Here is a 19,640-nt window from a genome sequence, read left to right as displayed (position 1 = left end):
TTCACTGCTATATCTTATACATCATGCTCTAACCCCTTGAGCCTCGAGCAGTTAATCAAAGATAATCATAAAAAGGCAAAAAGCATATAAGGAAAGGTGGAAAATCGAGAAAGAAGCACCTCATGAACCACGATTGCTCCCTCCTACACCCTATAAACCCAAGTGTGGGCTTCCCTCTTATTAGCTACCCCTATGCCCCAGCATGTGACCCAGGGTTGCCCCCTCTCATTCCCTACCTCATGCACCTATCTGCAACATGCCACCACCTTTTGACAGATGTACCTTGACTATATTATCCCCTTCAGAAGCAGAAACCACCTAATAGGGTACTTGGTTAACCCCATTAGGAGTTTAGGAGACATTGGCACATCTCGAAGCCCAGCGTGGAAGGGCAGGCCATTATGAAGTTAGCACCTGTGGTCCATGATTAGGTAAGCTCATTTGCTCGATTTCTCTAATGACTTGTTGTACTGGAAGCCTAGGGGATGCATTGGATCTTATGCAGGGTTGCAGATGGTTTCCATTTGGGGTTTGGTCTCTCTATACGGGGTCTTAATCCTCCAGAGGGCTACATTGGCACATATCGGGTTAGCGTTGAGATCCATCGGCTTCCACAGCAACAGATTGCACTTCATGGATCCCCACAACCACTCAAAGATTGTTCGTGGTTCACTCATTGGATGAGGAGGATGCACCTGATCCATCATGCCCAATTGGCCCTAGATCTACACCATACACTTGGCAGATGATCCAGGACTTCTATGATGATGTGGCATCTCCTACATTGCCATCTTGGGCCTTAAAGGCGACCTACAAGCATCTTCGGTTTGTTTGGAGACCCATGAGGACACTTGTGTGCCCCCGCAGTTATTTGGAGCACCATAGGTTATTACAAGGGGCCAACCCCTTGTCCACTGCTTTTGAGGGTCCTATTCTTCATTGTGGCACCCATGGACCTCATTAAGCCTCTTAGAGGGCCCTACGACATGCATAGATTATTATTTGTCCTCTTGAGAGGCTTATCTTTTCATTTGTGAGCTAGTTTGGTGGGATTGTCACCAAAGTTAGGTCATTTGCACATTATTTTATTTTTAGGGGCTAATGTAGGCTCATTAGCTAAATCGAACTCCTAATTAGTGTATAAATAGGAGTTAGTTGGATTCATTTGTATCATCACTTGACTTGGGATCTCTCTATCTTTAGAGAACTTCGCACTTTTTCCTTGGAGGATTATTTTGGATGATGGATGAATTTTGATGTATGGATTTGGGCTATTTCTATCTTGGAGCTTCTTATTTGCAAATGTGATGTTGGTTGGATATACTCTCTAACATTGTAAGTGCAAATTTAACGCTATTTTTCTTCTTGTTGCATACATTTGAATTTTGCTATGATTAGGGCTAATTGTTGCATGTACGAAATGTGGAATTATGTGTCTATTTAGCTTATTCTTTGTATGGGCCATTGTTAGATGAATGAAATGTCCTAGAGATCATGTTATCTTGATAAGCTTGCACCATTTGTATGAAGTATAAATGCTTGAAAGTCACTTTTCTTCTCTTTCCTCTAACATTGGACAAAGTTGACTTTTGGAGCCTCCTTGAACAAGAAACTAAATCCTTCTTCATTATTATCCTTGACTCCATATCCCCAAGTGAATTAGGCATTGGTCCCTCAAAAAGGGTGATCATTTTAACCCTCTTTTACCCTTTTCCCTTTTTCCTAGGTCTAGTCCCATTAGGTCACCTAGGGCATCAATTTCTCGGGAAACTGGCCACAAGAAAATTTTGATCTCCTACATGCAACTGCGTTGGTGGATCCCCTTGCTCTCCTCCAAATTTAAAGCAATTTTGACGGTGGAATCTTCGGATGCCCCAAGCCCTAGCTTTAGGATCAATTTTTGCCTAAGTGTTCCCAAGGCTAGAACCTAGTAGGATCAATTTGACATCTTTGGGAGAAAATTCGTGTTTGATCCTTTCTCCTCACCTTGGCCAGGTTAAGATCATCATTGGTTGCCAAAATCCATCCCCTAACTTGGGCTAGGTCCACTTGACCTCGTGTGGTCCCATTCTTCACCAAAGCCTATTTATTAAAACTACTCAAGAATCCAAGTTCTCAAAAGGATTTTAGGGATTGAGAACATCTTTTATAGGTCTTATCCTTCTACCTTAACCCTCCAATCCTCATCCCCTCTCCCTAGAAGATCAAGTCCCTTGCTTAAAGAGCAAGCAAGCCCTATCCTTCAAACTCTTCTAGAAAGGGAATCATTTGGGTCACTCCACCTCTTTATTGATCTACACCTTATAAGTGACTTCCTAACTATCGAGTATTCTCCCATCGGTGAAAGTCCGTAAAGAGCAGGGAGTCTTAGTTGTGGTGACAGTGGGCTAAGTCTTCATAGTTTCCCTTGACCTAGGAGTTTCCCTCATAGAAACCCCTTTTAGGTCCCCTGCTAGTTTTAGTGGTAACAGACAACATTAACATCTGAAATAAGTTCAATGAAAGATGTAACATATAGTGTAGTTGAATTGATATGTCCTTGGAACTTCAAACTATGCTTGTTCCATCCTGGATTGGGGAGCTCAATTGGATATCTAGAAATGCCCAAGAAATCTAGAGAACTAAACCTTACAACATCCCACACCTCTTGGAGTGAGGCTATATTTTTTCACTTCCAAATGTTCAAAATGAAAAACTGATATGAAATGTTGAAAACACATCATTATTATGCCTCTTTTTCCATATCAAGGATTCCCCAGGTAACGCTTCAAATCCCTTGAAACCCTATTAAATGTCCTCACTCCTACAAATAGCAAGTTGCTTCAAAATCTTTTAAAATAGGACTTTGTTCCTTCATGCAGTCCCTAGATGGCGAAGAAATCTACAAAGAAATGCCCTCATCAAATCATTATAGCCAATCTACTTTGTCTCAGGAACTAAACCTTGTCCCCAACAAGGATACCAATTTGTTACCTCCAAAACCTGCACTTCAAATGTTACAAAGTCCTTTCACAAAGTGCATCCATAGAGGCACTTAGGAAGATTGCCCACTGTCACTACAACAATATTTGCTCTCAATTTAGGCTTTTTTAGCACATATGGGGAACCATAGTAAAGAATTTTTTTCTATATTTTTAGAATAAGATTGATGGTGGAATTTTCCAAATCCCGGTGGCTTATCCTATTGTTCTATAGAGGTAAGAACAAGATGGTTTGAATATCACTGAGAATATATAGTTAAGCTATCATAGATGTGCCATAATTAGTACAAAACATATTTTCAAAATATGCAAGAATAAAGAGTGAGCCCTTAAACCAGATGCATCGTCACAACAATAAAATTGCAGCCAACAATAATGTGTAACAGAGAAATAAAGAAGGTAACAATAGTCTCTCCGAACAATAGAAATGACAACAGAAAGATCCTTCAATAATTCTAGATTGCATCAAGAATTAGGAAGGGTTTAACAACCTCAACCCTAATCTCTTCTTTTGGGACAAATATGCCATTCTACAAAGATTTTTTGTCTGCTTAAACTAATGACAAATCTTTATAAACCCTAATAATCCATGAAAAGAATAATGAGTTGAAGGAACCTACGCTTGAACCAATGCCCTTCTTTTTAAAGGGCCTTAGAATCCTCCTAAGGTGGAGTGCTCCCTTTCGACTGGATACACTTTGAATGGGTCCATATTGCCACTTGTCATCCCCACAAGCAAAATTCCTTTCTTAAAGCGTGTATTTACTCTTCACTTGAGGGTTTGAAACTTTGATGCTATCAACAATGCCACATATAATCTCCTCATACAAAGAGATTGCCTCCAAATATCTAGAGAAAGCCTCAAATAGTGTGTCCTTACCCAAAATCTTACTCAAAGATGAAAACACACCTCCCAATATGTAGAAAAGCATCAAATAATTTATCTTCAACCCCAAGAAACCTAAAAGGTGAAATATGCCTCCAAATACGTGAAACAAACCTCAAACAATGTGTCTTTACCCCCAAAGACCTTTTCAAAGGTAAAACATGCCACCAACATGCCTTCTTGCCTTCAACATGCCCTAGCCACCTCCTTGAAGAGGACATTTAATATTAAGTGGGCCTTTGACCATGCCAACAACAATTTTTAGTACCACATTCTTTCAAGTAGGTTGTTTCTCCTTCAACTCCTTTCCTTGCCATGTGTCATGTTTTGGGCCTCCAATAAGGTAGGGTGTTCATGTCCCAAGTCTCCCCTCTAACTCACATTGATCATCCATGTGGTCTCAAATCCCTCTGTTCAATTCATGACTCATGAGTAGGGTGTTGCATTAATGATACAACACCATGGTAATGTAGGACAAGGTGAATGGCTCTCCAAGTCTCTCCCCGCAACCTATAATTATCATTGAGATCACATGGATTCTCGTTGTCATGGTATGAGAAAGATGCCAATAAAATGCAAAATAAGCCATCCATTTTTAGGAGGTAGCAAACCCACCACTAGGGTTCAAGCCTCTCAATGGCACGCTTGTACCCATGCTCGTGCTTATGTGCACATGTGCTTATGAGGTCAAGTTGAAGTCATAGGTGACATTAGTGTTATAGATACCCCCTCTCATGGCTTCTTAAGCCTAAGGTGACTACCATAGTGTGGTGGAATATTTATTTCTTAATGTTAAATCTAAAATAAAATAGTTGTCATTTGTTTGTTTTGACTAGAAGTTTCAATCTGAAAAGAAGGGACCATTAAAGAAATCACCTTTGCATTGGCATGTATGAATTAGGTACAAGTCGAGTATAGAGTTCTATGTCTCGGTCATGACTACCTCTGACTCTACTCGCATTCCAATTCGCATGTGGATTCAAGAATTCCATTTGCGTATAGTTTGAATTCCTCAATTCGTCTTCACTATATGAATGTCTAGGGCGATAAATTTCTTCTTGTCAATTGGCTTTACTTTGACATCACTGCACCCATCACCCTACATGTATATTACTAGTCTCTATTGGTCAACAAGTTGCTCCCTCCTCTCAGTCACCAAAAACCTTTGTGCTTTAATTTCAATGTCAAACATTGTGTGGACTACTCTGCTCCTCCATGTGATTGACCTGCCCTTATTCAACCTCAATTTTTCACCTTTTCCTCACCATCTCGTCAAATCTGCATGAATATGCAAAATAAGTTTCAACACAAAAATAAATGGTGTGATGAAAAACAGCATCAAATGGTCTCTCATAAAACATAACTCAATTTCCTCTCTATATATTTATATGGATATTTTAAAATCGAATCATTCTCAAAGTTCAAAACTTAGTAATTTGAAAAACTTTGCTTTCTATTAATTTGATTTTACCAATACATTTATATGCGAACTTGGCCCACAAATTCCAACAATACATTTCACTCATGAACTTCAATATTAGTCTTCACTCATGGAATGTGGATCTTCTGGACTCTGAAGTTTACAAAGCTCACACACTTCCATATCACTCTAAAACCCTGTTGAATTTTGGAGCACACAAGAAAGAAGAAAAAGAAAAATGAAACAAACTCATGTAAAATATGTGTTTAATACAATGGAGTCATTGTATACATTGACATTGATTCTCTAAATACACTCATGAACTTCAATATTAGTCTTCACTCATGGAATGTGGATCTTCTGGACTCTGAAGTTTACAAAGCTCACACACTTCCATATCACTCTAAAACCCTGTTGAATTTTGGAGCACACAAGAAAGAAGAAAAAGAAAAAAGAAACAAACTCATGTAAAATATGTGTTTAATACAATGGAGTCATTCTATACATTGACATTGATTCTCTTTTATTTAGATAAGTAGTTGTACAATGCACAACCAAATGACCTGACTGCTTTTTCTCATTGGCATCTATAGGCTTAATGTCAATCATAATGAGTCTTGAATATTAGCCACCCATATAACCATGACTTTATTACATCGAATTGTAACGAAGCATTATACTCCAACAATTTGGTAGTCTCGTATGCCCACTTCAACATCAATCTTCAGATTTATGTTTCGCTATGAAAGTACATGGAGGTAACAAGAGTTACATGGCACTTCTCCTTGTCATAATTTAGCCCGTGAACTTTGTGTCTCACTCATTGATACATGAAGTGGAGGGTATATTATAAGCCATTCGGCTTGCTGCCACTCTAAGGAAAACTGATGGAACAGGAGCCATGTGACAGGATATAAACCCACTTTGGCTTTATGTGTCCAGTTGATCAGTGTTGTGAGCTTGAATCACTAATCAGCTGGCTGGATTCTGGAACATTTCTATTCCAGGTTTGTGCATTGCCATCTCAGAAAATACCATCCACAACCACTAGGATTTTCTTCATTGCATGGTTCCAAGAAATAATGACCTCTTCCACTATGAGTTGGCTTATTTTCGATTATTTGATGAAAGGGGTAACCACATTTTTTCCTGAGCACCAGAGCAAGCCTATGAGAGATAATCCTGGATGTGCAGAGAAAGAGTGCACAATATATACATGAACTATTCCCAGATGTCTGGGGAGAGAATGCACACTATATATGTGGACACAAATATCTAATGAATTGAATGCTTTCAGTTACATACTGTTTGGACAAGAAATACGATATAAAATTAGCTTTGCTCAGAAGACAACATGGTTGTGCATTACAGATGACACGTTAGTAATGTGACGCAGACTTGAATTGCTATTAAAAATTATGAGAAATTTACTAAAGTGACTGTTGTTCCTTTACTGTATATCAGATAGAAGGGAATTGAGACTGAAACAAGAAGATTGTTAATGAATTTAGAAATGATTGTTAATGAGTTAAAGTGATCCATCTGAGAATGGGGATTCTATCGGTGCATAACAGAAAGCCACGGCCACTGAACTTTTACCTTGCAAATAATGTACAACAGACTGTTAATTCCAAGAATGTATCATGTATAAAGTATCGGTTATACTTGTGATCTATATGGTTCCATTAAAGAATTGTAGGTGTTATATTAGGCATTACAAGGCATCTGCTCAATTTAAACTAATCACATAAAAAACTTGCTAGTTTTCCTAATTTTGCAGCCTTTTACATTGTGCAAATTGTGTGTTTCTTCTTCAATATTGAGCCTAGTTAAACAATACCAAATGACAAAATCATTCCTTTGAGTAATAAGATAAAAAAGGATTGTTGCTTACCCAGTCTTTGATGTTGCAGGACTTGTAGCAGTCTCATCCTTCACCTGGGAAATTCAAAAGAAAGAAATAAAGGGCTCCTATAGTCAGAAAAGTCAATAATAATATCTGTCACAGGAAAGTTGCAAAAGTTTAAAGCAAAATAAATCTGCATGATAAATATGGTCATTAAAAATTTTAAAAAATTTCAATGAGCAAACCCAGCACACTCTTTGAAAAAGCATCCAATTCTGAGTGGACATAGATTTCTCAATACAAATTCATGGATAACAGAATGTCAGTAATTTATCAGTTGGGTCTATCTTGCGTAGTTAAGAGAAGTTATTAGCATCCCCATCCAGGTTCAAAGTCCATTTCTGACATGTTTGCCCCTTGTGAACCAACTGGTGCTAGCAAGGTAGCAATAATCACACTCTCACTTCGGTGCTTGACGGTGGGCTAGATGTTCCAAAGATTTTTTATAGAAGTTTTATGAGACATGACCTATGTCACAATCCTTCTCGAGATTTTGACATTAAAAGTGTCTCCCCTTCAGAATTATAATCTCTGATGTACATTCTAACAGATTAGCATGATATTCTTGAACTTGAAGGATTGAAGGTGATCTCAGGGAGGGAGGATGGAAGAGCTAGTGGACTTTCCGAAAGATGGAGAAGAGGTCATTCTCGACCCAATATTTAGCACAAGGAATGAGTTGATAGAGATTTAAAAAGGGTAGTGAGCCTACAACAATGAAATCAAAGAAGATCTAGAGGAAGTCTTAGCCCCGTCCGGATCTTTAGAACCTTTAAAGGTTTGGGAGAGCGGTGAGGGATTGAAAGATCAAAACCAAACTATGGTTTGTTACATTGTATGACATGTCTCAGTCTAACACAAGAAGGATGAGTAGCAATTCAGCAGTGAGGTGTGTCTATCAAGGATTCAAGGCAGATGTAAAGGGCAAAGGCTCAAGTTAGAGATGCAGGAATCACAGTTTGAGGAGAGATCTTTCCAAAATTACATGAAATCTCAAAGAGGTTGGGAGGGCCAGACACTTGTACAAAAGAACAATCTAGGGCAAGGATTTGGTTTTCTATCCTTCGAGGAATTGCCTAGTGGGGCTATTGATAACCCTACAAAGAAAGATAGCACCCAAGGTGTAGATCACTTGGCAAAGCATGTTATGTTAAGAATATGAGGTCCTTGGTTCAAACCCCTACTAACCTGTTTCCACGTTAGCAGCAAGTGTGATAAACCTAGTGGTTATAGTGATAGCAGATGGAATCAACCTTGTGTCACGTAAGAAAAAGACCACCCCATTTGTTGATTCCACTAGTCACCAAAAGAAAAAAACCCCAGAAAAAAGGGTATTGTTGCAACTCAAAATGGTGAAGGGGCAAAAAGCACAAGAAGTTTTGGAGAATGAAGAAAGAAAGGTCAAGATTGTTCTTTGTAAGGACGTGGGTATGGAGGACATAAAAATCACAATGGAAAGGGCCCTAGTTAGACATTTTATGAGCAAACAACTGTTAAAGAGTCCTATATTTGCCAACGGTTCCATATATTAGTTAGGGGTTAGAATCTTAGATATCATTTGAGTTTAGAGCAAAAACATAGTCATATCCCACAAATGGTATTGGGAGGCTTTGTTTCTAAAAACTAAAAAGGTGGAGCACTGGTTCAATCCTAGAAGGGAAGCAATGCCCTTACAACCAGTTTGGGTAAAGCTACCTGGGTTGCCAATGGAATTATGGAAAAAAGAAGTGTTGAAGGCCTTAGGAGATGGAATAGTAAAGGTTATAGACCTAGGGATTTTCATCCCAAAGTGAATAGAAGGGTAATCAAGATTCTAGTCAAGATCAATATATGCAAATGTCCACTGGAGGAGTTGGAGAGAACTTGGGGAAATTGGAATTTTATCTAGGTTGTTGACTGCTGGAAGATTCCAATCAAGGGGTCCAAATAAGATAAAATAATTTAACTGATGTCCAACGAATGACCACAAAAGTAGCTTAATGGGACAAAAGGATACGTCCAGTACGAGTACAATGTGGGAGTGCAAACACAACTCCTAGAAAATGCCAAAGCTAAATCTAGGATAAAATGAAGTAAAGAAAGAGACAACAATAAGACAGCCTCGTAAACATGTATATAACCCCGAATCAAAGGCCCCAATGATGTAGAAGACTAAGTGAATAAGTCCAAGGTTGGAGGTCGATGATGTCAAGAATGCCTGAATCTAATCGCTGACAACAAAGGGGGCGACTGTGGCACTTGCTCGCTATCGGAGTCCTCTAGGTCCAAACAGGTCTCTGGCTGCATGATTTTAAGGGGGCATGTAGGAGCGAGGGATATTCCTCGCATTTGAGGTCGAAGGAAAGAAGCTCTGGATAAGTTTATGGTTGATCCATCAGGGCAAGGGAGGAGTCCATCGGGGGGCACCTTGCTCGAGACTGATGTGTTTTTCTGCACCCCCACAATAGTCTCAAGGACACTGGTTGGCCTACCAAAGGGGGGACTGAGGGGAGACTTGAGGTCTCATTGTTCTACTACTTGAAATACTCTGTAACTCAACTCATCGCTTGTTGCTCCGATCAACCAAATCAACCTAAAAGTATGATGTGATCGTCCAAATCGTCCCCGAGTGAGGCAAGGTATGTAGGATCTGAGATCTGTACCTAAATATCTCCTTGATGAAGAGGGCTAGGCATCTCTAGTTATGATACTGAAAGAAGGTAAAGAGGGATCCTCCTGACTCTATAAAGAGGCAATGGTAGTGCCCTCTAATATCGTAGTATACGAGGCACCTAAAAATGAGGTGTCACTCTATCTCTGACTCCTAAAGGTGACACATCTGGCAAATCCTATCAAATCTCAATATATGGTGGTCAATCTCTGCTCAGAGTCGATGAGAACCTCAACCAACCTAGAGCTGGCACAAACAGATCTTGAGTGAGAAAGGAAAAGAGAAGGCTAGAAATATGGAGACTAGCAAATATGAGCAGATGATGGAGACCATAGAAATCAAGGATGGCAAAGCAAGTGCATCACTAGAAAAAGGTATGACATCTATGACTCTGCTCAGAGTCGATGAGAACCTCAAAAAACCTAGAGCTGGCACAAACAGATCTTGAGTGAGAAAGGAAAAGAGAAGGCTAGAAACATGGAGACTGGCAAATATGAGCAGATGATGGAGACCATAGAAATCAAGGATGGCAAAGCAAGTGCATAAGGTATGACATCTATGTCTCCTAATTCAAACCCTAAGCCTATTTTGAAGTCATTTACTTTAGAGAATTGTATCTTGAAAGAAGACCCTAACTTGGAACCCTGTTTGGGAAGGGATAAGGGAGAAATAGTCCACATACAAGATCCTAGTCATTTCCTAGAACTAAGAAACCCCCCTATGGCTATAGGTAGGGTAGAATGGAGTCTCTAACTCTCAAGCTAGCATAAGTACCCCAAGCTAGCAATTCAATTAGAGGTGAAGAGGACAATCCCACAGAATATGAAGGAAGCAATACTCCTACATATGATCTCAAACCTAGAAAGGAAATCTCCCAGTAGGGGACAACAAGAGGACTAGCTATTGTCCCAAGCAACCATCAACAATGGGTAGCAAATCCTTTCTATCACTATCTACGAAGAAAATGAAAAGAGAAATAAAGGGAGGCAGACAGATGACCATTAGAAAGACCCTCGGAGCAAGAAGTGCCTCTAAAAGGGTGATGCAATGATAATTTTTTCCTTAAATGTGAGAGGGTTAGGGACTGCTCATAAGAAGCTAGCCCTCAAGAGTGTTTTTCCAAATATAAGTTGAACATAGTGCTGATAACTATGTGAAGAGGATAGAACGTTGTAACTACCTTATCCTCAGTCCTCAGAGAATGGAATTTTGGTTTAGTAAATTCAAAGGGGAGGACAAGGGGTATTGTATCTAGCTGGAAAGACTGTATGGAACTCATTAAATCAGCATTGCTCCCTACAAGTATCCAGATTGACATAAAATCTAAAGAACTCAGAAAATAATTTTCCATTACAATTCTGTATGGTCCCTATGGAGATAGGAAAGTCCTTTGGGAAAACTTTAAAATGAAAGGAATAATCAGAAAGGACAGTGTGATTATAGGAGGTGATTTGAATTTGAAAATAATGGCAAGGAAATCTGGGGGCAATAAGCTAGACAAGTTCCCTTGGCTGAATTTTTCACTTAGATGTCTGGGGTACCTAGGATCATGTGACGTGGAACCTCCAGAATTAGTACCAACCTAGAGGAACTTCAAAAGTGCAAGGGACGGGGTGTCAAAGAGATCAGACAGATTTTTAGTGGCAAAGATGATTTTGGAGGAGACAAACAGATTGAATTCATGGGTTGGGGGAAGGAGGGTTTCAGATCATTTAAACATATTATTGCAAATGGAGAAAGAAGATCAATAGCCTCCAAGGCCCTTCAAATTTAATTGTACATGGCTGGAGGAAGAAGGGTTCATGAGCATGGTCATCCAAAACTAGGAAAGATTTTACCCTAATCTAGGATAAAGCCCAAAAAGCAAAAAAATCACTCTACTAGATACGGAGGACCAAATTAAACTTTTGTATAAAAAGAACAAAGAAGGATTATTCAGTGAGGAAGAAAAGACAAATCTGAAAAGACTAGAAGAGGTAAAGGGGCAGTTGTTGGAACATGAAGAAGCACAACGGAAACTCAAGAATCGGGCTATATAGTTGGCAGAAGGGGGAGAAAATACAAAAAAATCAAAACCATGCCAAATGTAGAAAGAATAAATATAAAACAAATTGGAAGATAAGGAGCAAAAGTTTTAAAAGGGAAATTGCTGAGAAACGAGTAAATCATTTCAGAGCACTATTTCAAAACCCTTCAGAAACTAACATAGCAGAAAATCCTAAAGGTCATAACCCTCTTATCCTAGATTTCTTGATAAACAGCAAAATGAAGATTTGAATGCTGAGGTAAGTAAAGAGAAGCTTAAAGCAGTCCTACAGTCATTTAAGAAAGCAAAGAGTCCACATCCAGATGGATGTAATGTAGAATTTTACTTGGGGTTTTACAATTTTTTGGAAGATGAACAGCTGAGGGTTATTGAAGAGTCAAGAACATCAGGGAAGATAATGGGGGCTCCAAATACTACTTTTATAGCCTAAATCCCAAGAAAAATAACCTTGGAACTTATGATGATTATAGGCCCATTTCACTGTGTAACTCTATGTATAATATATTTAAAAGATACTAACCAACAAACTAAAAGGTGTCTTTTCAGAATTTATATCAGAAGAACAATTTGGTTTTTTGCATAATAGACAAATTCATGATGCAATGGGAACAGCCCGAGAAGGATTGCATTCAGTAAACATTAAAAAGATCCCAGAAATGGTGATGAAATTGGACCTGGAAAAGACTTATAATGAAGTCAATCAGTTGTATCTGAGACAACTGATTATTCAGATAGAAATGAAAATCCAAGTATTGAACTGAATGAGTCTCTATCATAAGCAAGTTTTGCAGTATTCATAAATGGCCACTTTCAAGATTCTCCTACGCTACAATGGGGCTAAGGCAAGGGTCTCCCATGGCTCCTTTCCTTTTTTTACTGGTTGGTGAAGGGCTAAGTAGGATGATAAAAGCCTGTAAGAGAGAGGGTTTGTTAAAGGTATATAGGAACCAAGTAATTTTAACCCACTTATTATTTGTAGATGAGGTCATACTATTTCGTACAGGCCTAGTAAGAGAAGCACTAAAATTTAAGGAAATTCTGGAGCTGTCTAGTAGCTCGACAGGGATGGAGGTTAATGTCCACAAGTCCACTGTTTTGTGTTTAATGGACTTGAAGACGATATAAAAAGAGGTCCTCAGCAGATTTTATCTTTCCAATCAATCCCCTTTCACCAGGGCCTAATATACTTGGGTTTCTATCTAAAACCTAATCATTACAGGTTAAGAGATTGGCTTTAATTCTATGAGAAAATTGAAGGAAGAGTGAAAAACTGGTGCCATAGGTCACGAAGGTTGCCACTAGTGAAACCAATATTGGAAGGAATCCAAGTCTATTGGTTATCCTTAGCTCATAAATAAATGTTGGAAAAGATTAGAAATAAGTGTTTAAGTTTTTTGTGAACAGGGAAGAGTGAAAGAAGGTATTCCTCTGGGCAAGAGGGAAACAATAATAATTAGCATTGCCAAAAGAAGCTGGAGGGTTGGGCAGTAAAAATATTCATCTGTTTGGGCAGGCTCTAGCTGCAAAGAGTATGTGGATATTGATGCATAATGAAGGATTGTGGGGAAGGTGATGATGGCAAAATATATAGCTCCTGGACCTTTGAAGCACTAGATCAGAAAATAAGAAAAGAGCCATGGAGGGGCTTCTGTAGTTCAGAAGGCATTAATGAATGCTCTTCTATCGGTTGGAAAGTGGTTGGTATGGAAAATAGGATGAGATAACAAAGTGAAAATAAGGGAGGACCTCGGGATGGGCTGTTCAGATCATGGGGGCCTCAAATCTGGTTACAGCTTACTGCTTGCCCCACAATCATGGAAAAAATTGAGGTGAGGAACAAGTTCGAAGAGATCTTCTTTCAGCATGAATATAGAGAGCTTAATGAGAAAGCTGATAAGCTTTCAACAGAATCCCTAACTCTACAAGAATGCCTATGGGTGTTATCTGAAATTGATGAAAGGGATTCTCTTCCTGAAGAGGCCAAATCTTTATATTTAGATGAAGTTGATGGAAAGAAGGCTGTTTTGTCATTTTTTAATTAAAAGAAAAATTTGCATTTTTGTTATGATATTTTATAAAATGGAAAAGCAAGCCTAGACCTTTGAAGTGGACTGTATTTTCAGACCTTAATGAACTTTAAAGGGTGTTACAGGTATTTTATGCCTAACAGAAGGCCAAGGTCTAACTGGAAGACTATCATAACAGACTCTCTTTAGATAGGTTTCGGATGCAGTAAAGTGATCAGATCCTCTGAGGTGCCAAGGCACAATGGCATGTTTTTTTTTTATTTCTCCTTGAGATATCACATATACAGTTTTTTCATCGATAAAAAAAATCATAATGTCAGTCAAGACTCAAGAGTAAAGGGATATCTTGCCTATCATATTGTTACAACAACAAATTGTTCTTTAAAGCAACTATAGAAAGATGCTTAAATTCCCAATTATGCCAGTAAAATATCTGGACACTGGTCACTAGAAACAGGAAACTTTCCCATTACATAACACCAACCAAAGTACCAGCTAGTTCATACATGATAGAAAAACAAGTAATTGATAATATGTGTTGTAACGGTTACGTCCGTCAAGATGTAAAACACATATTTTGCCCTTCACATTCGAAAAACAATTGAAAACTGGCCCTTAAAGAAGAAAATGAACAAAAAGCCCAATACTTGCAAAAGGATAATCATTCATTGAGGGAAACTAAAAATCTATACAGAAACAAAGAAAATAAGATAATAGTGACCTGGTCCCCAGCATATGTCATTGTATCTGCAATAATCAGTCACAGTTGTTTTTCATAATGGGGAGGAACATTTACCCTCATCAAAGAGGTGGCCTTATATGTATGAGTAGGTGCAGGAATGGGTTAAAGTTCTCAAGTAGATGATTGATCTGACAAATGCACTACAACTATCAGTCAATAGGTGGAGACTTTTTGAGTGTAGCCTACACAATGTAAAGGAAGGTACTCGTTCTTCCAAAGGAATAAAGGAAGAAAACCTGCTCAACCAGAGAAAGCTTGACACGGTAGATAAGGAGAGGTGCAATGAATGCGCATGCATGCTCTGCAGGACCGCAGGTACACTACAACAGTCAATAGGTGGAGACTTTTTGAGTGTAGCCTACACAATGTAAAGGAAGGCACTCGTTCTTCCAAAGGAATAAAGGAAGAAAACTTGCTCAACCAGAGAGAGGTCAACCCGGTAGATAAGGAGAGGTGCAATGAATGCGCATGCATGCTCTGCAGACAGTTGGTGTAGTTTCGGGGAAGTTACAATAGAGATTGAAATCTACCACTGAGATGAAATGGGAGATTGCAGTTTGGCCTCAATTCCTCTCACGTTATGGAAAATTTCGGTCGTCAGATAACGGCAAGAACAAATTGCCCACTATATATCACCAACAAATAAAGGCTACACTTATGCAAGGAACAAACAGCTAAAAGGAGAAAGATGGTATCACACAATGTCAACAAACAGATTGAATGTTGTAAATTTTCAATGGATGAAAGCCGTTGCAAACCAGCAACATTACATGAAAATAAGCATATTTTGGGCATCAAATACTGCAGAAAAACTTATGGCTGTGGATTTTTTAATGAAATATGATACATCCAAATATCGGCTACAAAATAAACATCTAGCAATATTCCCACCAATTTTTAAGCCAAACTCAACTGGAATGGAAGCTTGTCCTAGAAAATCAGTCTTGCCCCTAGGCAGATTTCAGCTTAACCCCATCAAAGAGATCATTCCATTGCTTCTCAAACAGTTCAAAAACACGTTTCTATGTAAAAATCAATTCCAGGACTCATTTCATTGCATTAAAAACAGTTCAATATCTTGTTTTTAAATAGAAGTATATTGTATGCCTGCATTTATCCTGCTATAGAAACAACAATGAGATGAAGCCCGGTATGGAAATCTCACCGCCACAGCACTGGTAACCAATTTCGAAGCTCGTTTCCTTGAATTTGAATATTGAGAAAACGAAGCATCCAATCTGATCATAATGGAACTCCTCTTCCATTCTGGAATACCAATAAAAAGGTAGAGAATCAAGCAAAGGAACCAACTCACTTGAACAATGAATCAGCAAGGCTGAAGAGTAAGAATTGACTCGAACTTGTGCAAAACTCACAATTTGCATCAGGAAATTAAAATAACATTGCACAAAACTCACAATTTGCATCAGGAAATTACAATAACATTAAAATACAGTAATACACTAAATTTCAGCGAAAATGGTACTTTTTCATTAATATGAACTATTACAGTATGACGCAAATTTCAATAATAATTCAACTGAAAGTACATAGATACCGCATACTACAAAAAACCATAGATTCTGGAAAATGTACAAGCCTACTGGTTGTCTATTGTAAAATTGGAACAGAAAAACAAGCAAAATGAGGGCTTCTTTATGTGAAATTCGTGACTCAAAATCACCAAATCAATTCGCCTCATTAAAAACTAAGGGTGTTAGACTGGCTCGTGTTAGACATCTAAATTCAGATTGCAAGTATGACTGAGGGCCAAATTCAACTCAGAAGAGCTACTAGGTTCAGTTTCCTCGAACAGTAAAGTCAAACCTGAAAACCAACTCAGATTGGCAAGAGTCTGGTAGTAGCTATGTAATTAAGTGATCCCATGGTTTCTGACAGAGGTTAGCAAATTACAACTGGATTAAACAACTGCTACGTTAGCGAGGATCACTTTTACTGGTTGAAAACAATAAAATTATAAGTCCAATAGCCTCTTATGGAAATTGCAATTAAAAAAATACGCTGGATGCCTAGCATAACCACCGGAACCATTGAATTTAGATTTTCTGCAGCTGTGAACTGCCTTGTAGTCTCCAGGCCCTTGACGGAAACTACACTGATGGCCTTTGTTGTCAGATTTTGTGCACGCAACACTTCTACTTAACTTGGAGTGGAACCCCTAAGGACTGATCCTGGCAAGTCCTCGTAAAAAAGATTGTTATCTGTGTACAGACAACACAGCATCAAACCCTGTGGGTAGTAACACCTACCAGTAGAGATTTCTTTTCCTCCAGGTAAAGTAGCATAGATTTGATTTATCTTTAACTACAGATCTATTAAGCACAGAAAGGGATAAAAACAAAATTGAACTGCAAATCTCTAAGTGCTTAAATGAACCCAAAGTAAGATGGATCTAAGCTGGTGTGCTTTATTTTATATTGGACCTACATATACTAACATCAACTTTATGGACATAGGACGGGCAATACAATATCTTTAATAATCAGCTGTAAACTGCACCTTGCTTCTCTCGGTACAATAATGCACCAAGAGGTATTAAATTTTTTAAGATATCAATCACAGTGTTTTTGCACCAACTTGATGTGGCTAAATAGTCTTTAAACAGTTGTGGTTGCAAAGACATTGAAATTGGAGAAATCTGATACCCATTAATGATCTGGGGTTAAGATGGATCTGTTCTAGGTTAACATAGAAAGAGTCAACCCTGTGTTTACATCTGTTAAATTTTTTTCTCTCTGTGCAGTATTACACACATACAAAGAGTTGACTCGAGGAGACCTTACCAGAATCCTAAGCAGAATCCTAGAGCATAGCAGGAAATCGCTATGGCTAACGTAACTGAAAATCAACCTTATAATCTACGTTATTTAAAGCACAAAATCCAAACACAGATTCAGACAAGCGTGTTTTTGTGCGTACTACTGTATTCTACAGGAATTTTTTTTGAAGCTGATGCAGGGGCATGTAAAAGTCATTTCAATTTGACCACGAGGTCACTAATTTTTATGGAGGAGTTGGTTCCTTCCTAGGAATCTGTTAGGATTAGTTTTTAATTAAAATTGTCATCTAGCTAGCTAATTCGTATGATTTGTTATGCAATTAATATTCTGTTATGAACTATCCTGTTTTGGGGATCGAACTTGATCTCAATGTAATCTTTGGATATGAAATAAATTATTAGATCCGTGGCAAGGAAAAGCAAGAACCACGGCTTTTCCTGTGTGTACACATAAGAGTTTTCTGTTGCCATTCTGAAACGAATTTCTGTCCGGTTTGAGTGATTGTTGGTAGGATCTACAGAAACAACTACAGTGCGCAGAGTAGAGTGTTGACTTGCGTGGCTGGAAAATACAGAGCTGGAACCATAGCTTGAACTCTACAGTTAAGGTATGTCTTGCACGTATTTGCACATTATAGGGATCTGCAGTTGATTTATAAAAGAATTGAGGTCTTGCGCTTACTTAAATCCAGAAGGGAGTAATATTTAATAGTATAAAAGCGAAATTCTTGTAATTAAGTGCTGAAGCCTCGCATGAATAAGGAAATCATGTTCTTTGGTTAAGTGAAAATTCCTCTTTCCCCAGCGCCAGGAATTTAGAAAAGGGCGAAGTAATCTATTACCTTTGGAAGGTGCAGAAATAAAGTGGAAAGATTTGTGCCTAGCGCATTTAGGATTGGATCACTGCGCTGATAGGAGAGATTCATCGAAGGGAATAAGAGAAGACGCAGTTGAGTGCCAAGTGCACTCTGTCACAGACAAGTATTTCCAGAATTTAATTTCTCTGCAGATTTTTATTTTCTGTGATATCTTCGAGGACTGCTCTGCATCAAAAGCTGGTTCAGGGTTCGAATAACTCAATGATTATAAGGCGCACACGTTCTCACTGCGGCCTGGAAGGTCCACACTGACCCCTTGCTAATCTTCAATCATCAAGGTTTAACCCGTTACTCGATTTCAACTTAACATGTCAAAAAATGGCTTTATTACCCCTGGCATGCCCATCGCAACATCAAAAATCACAGATCCACCGCATAGAATCTGTCAGTGCCTGCTGAAACTTCCCCTAACTCAACAGCTTGTGAAAGTCAACACATTATATTGGTTAAATCAACCTTCCTCCAACAGAATTGATACAGATCCTTCAGAAACTCTGATATAGATACTAAAACCCCAGTTGAGATTCTGAGAATAAAGCAACTAGAGTTTACAGACTTAATGGGGATTTTCAGTGAAAAGCAAAAAAAAGGACAGAGGCATTTACTGAGAATTGAAGTTCCCCAAAAATTCGTTTAAAATAAAGCTTGTCCTTACCTGATGGATGCTTGGAGAAGCCCAGCTGCAATTTGTTAGAGGAAGAAAAAGAAGGCATTAGGGCTGTAAACCCTCCAAACCCTTGGGCCATGGCTGAGCTTGCCATTTGAGATAATTTTGCAGAGTGAAACTCACAAATTTCGAAGTGGGAACTAATGCAACTGCCTTGTAACGGAGCAATTGCAGCTGTAATTATAGCAAAGCAAACCCTTTGTCCATAATATCTGTATATATGGATTTCCTACTGTGTTTCTCCCCACTGGCCATTTGTATTTGTTTTAAGTGTGCACATGCAACAACGACGTTGTTTGTGACGCCCTCGTTAACTTTTTAGATTTTTTAAAATGGGTCATGTTGAGTGAGACCGGGTAGAAAGGGCTTCTCTCCTATAACGATCAAAAATTCATTTCACCCGTGTGAACTCAAAAACTGGTCGTCCACCGGCAGAAACTGGCCATCCACCCATGTGAACTCAAAAACGGGTCATCCACCCGCAAAAGTAGCCATCCACCAGTGTGAACTCAATATTTCATTATGGTATGTTTTAATATGAAGTAAAATTATTTTTGTTGATTAAAGATTGATGGGATTTTTTTAGAATTGGAATTTCATTCTTTGAATAATTGTAATTGTGTGGATAGGTTTTAG

General features: G+C 38.5%; 1 protein-coding gene across 1 annotated transcript in view; it reads right to left on the bottom strand.

Moving 5' to 3' along the window:
* The window catches only part of LOC149210045 (pyruvate dehydrogenase E1 component subunit beta-like), a 31,577-nt gene extending 12,371 nt beyond the window's left edge, over positions 1-19,206 (bottom strand). The window contains exons 1-3 of the mRNA XM_089396581.1: positions 18,993-19,206; positions 15,825-15,925; positions 7,182-7,225 (exon numbers count right to left, since the gene is read on the bottom strand). Coding sequence (XP_089252707.1) covers positions 7,182-7,225; positions 15,825-15,925; positions 18,993-19,098 — 251 coding nt within the window. The 5' untranslated portion in view covers positions 19,099-19,206. The remainder of the gene's footprint in view (positions 1-7,181; positions 7,226-15,824; positions 15,926-18,992) is intronic.
* Between the last annotated feature and the right edge of the window lie 434 nt (positions 19,207-19,640).

Source organism: Pinus tabuliformis, chromosome 1_2 (genome assembly GCF_031772625.1).
Source record: "Pinus tabuliformis cultivar Carrire ecotype Pingquan chromosome 1_2, CPIR1, whole genome shotgun sequence".
NCBI lineage: Eukaryota > Viridiplantae > Streptophyta > Pinopsida > Pinales > Pinaceae > Pinus > Pinus tabuliformis.
Note: the sequence above shows the minus strand (reverse complement) of the source record. Positions and strands in the feature narration are given on the sequence as shown.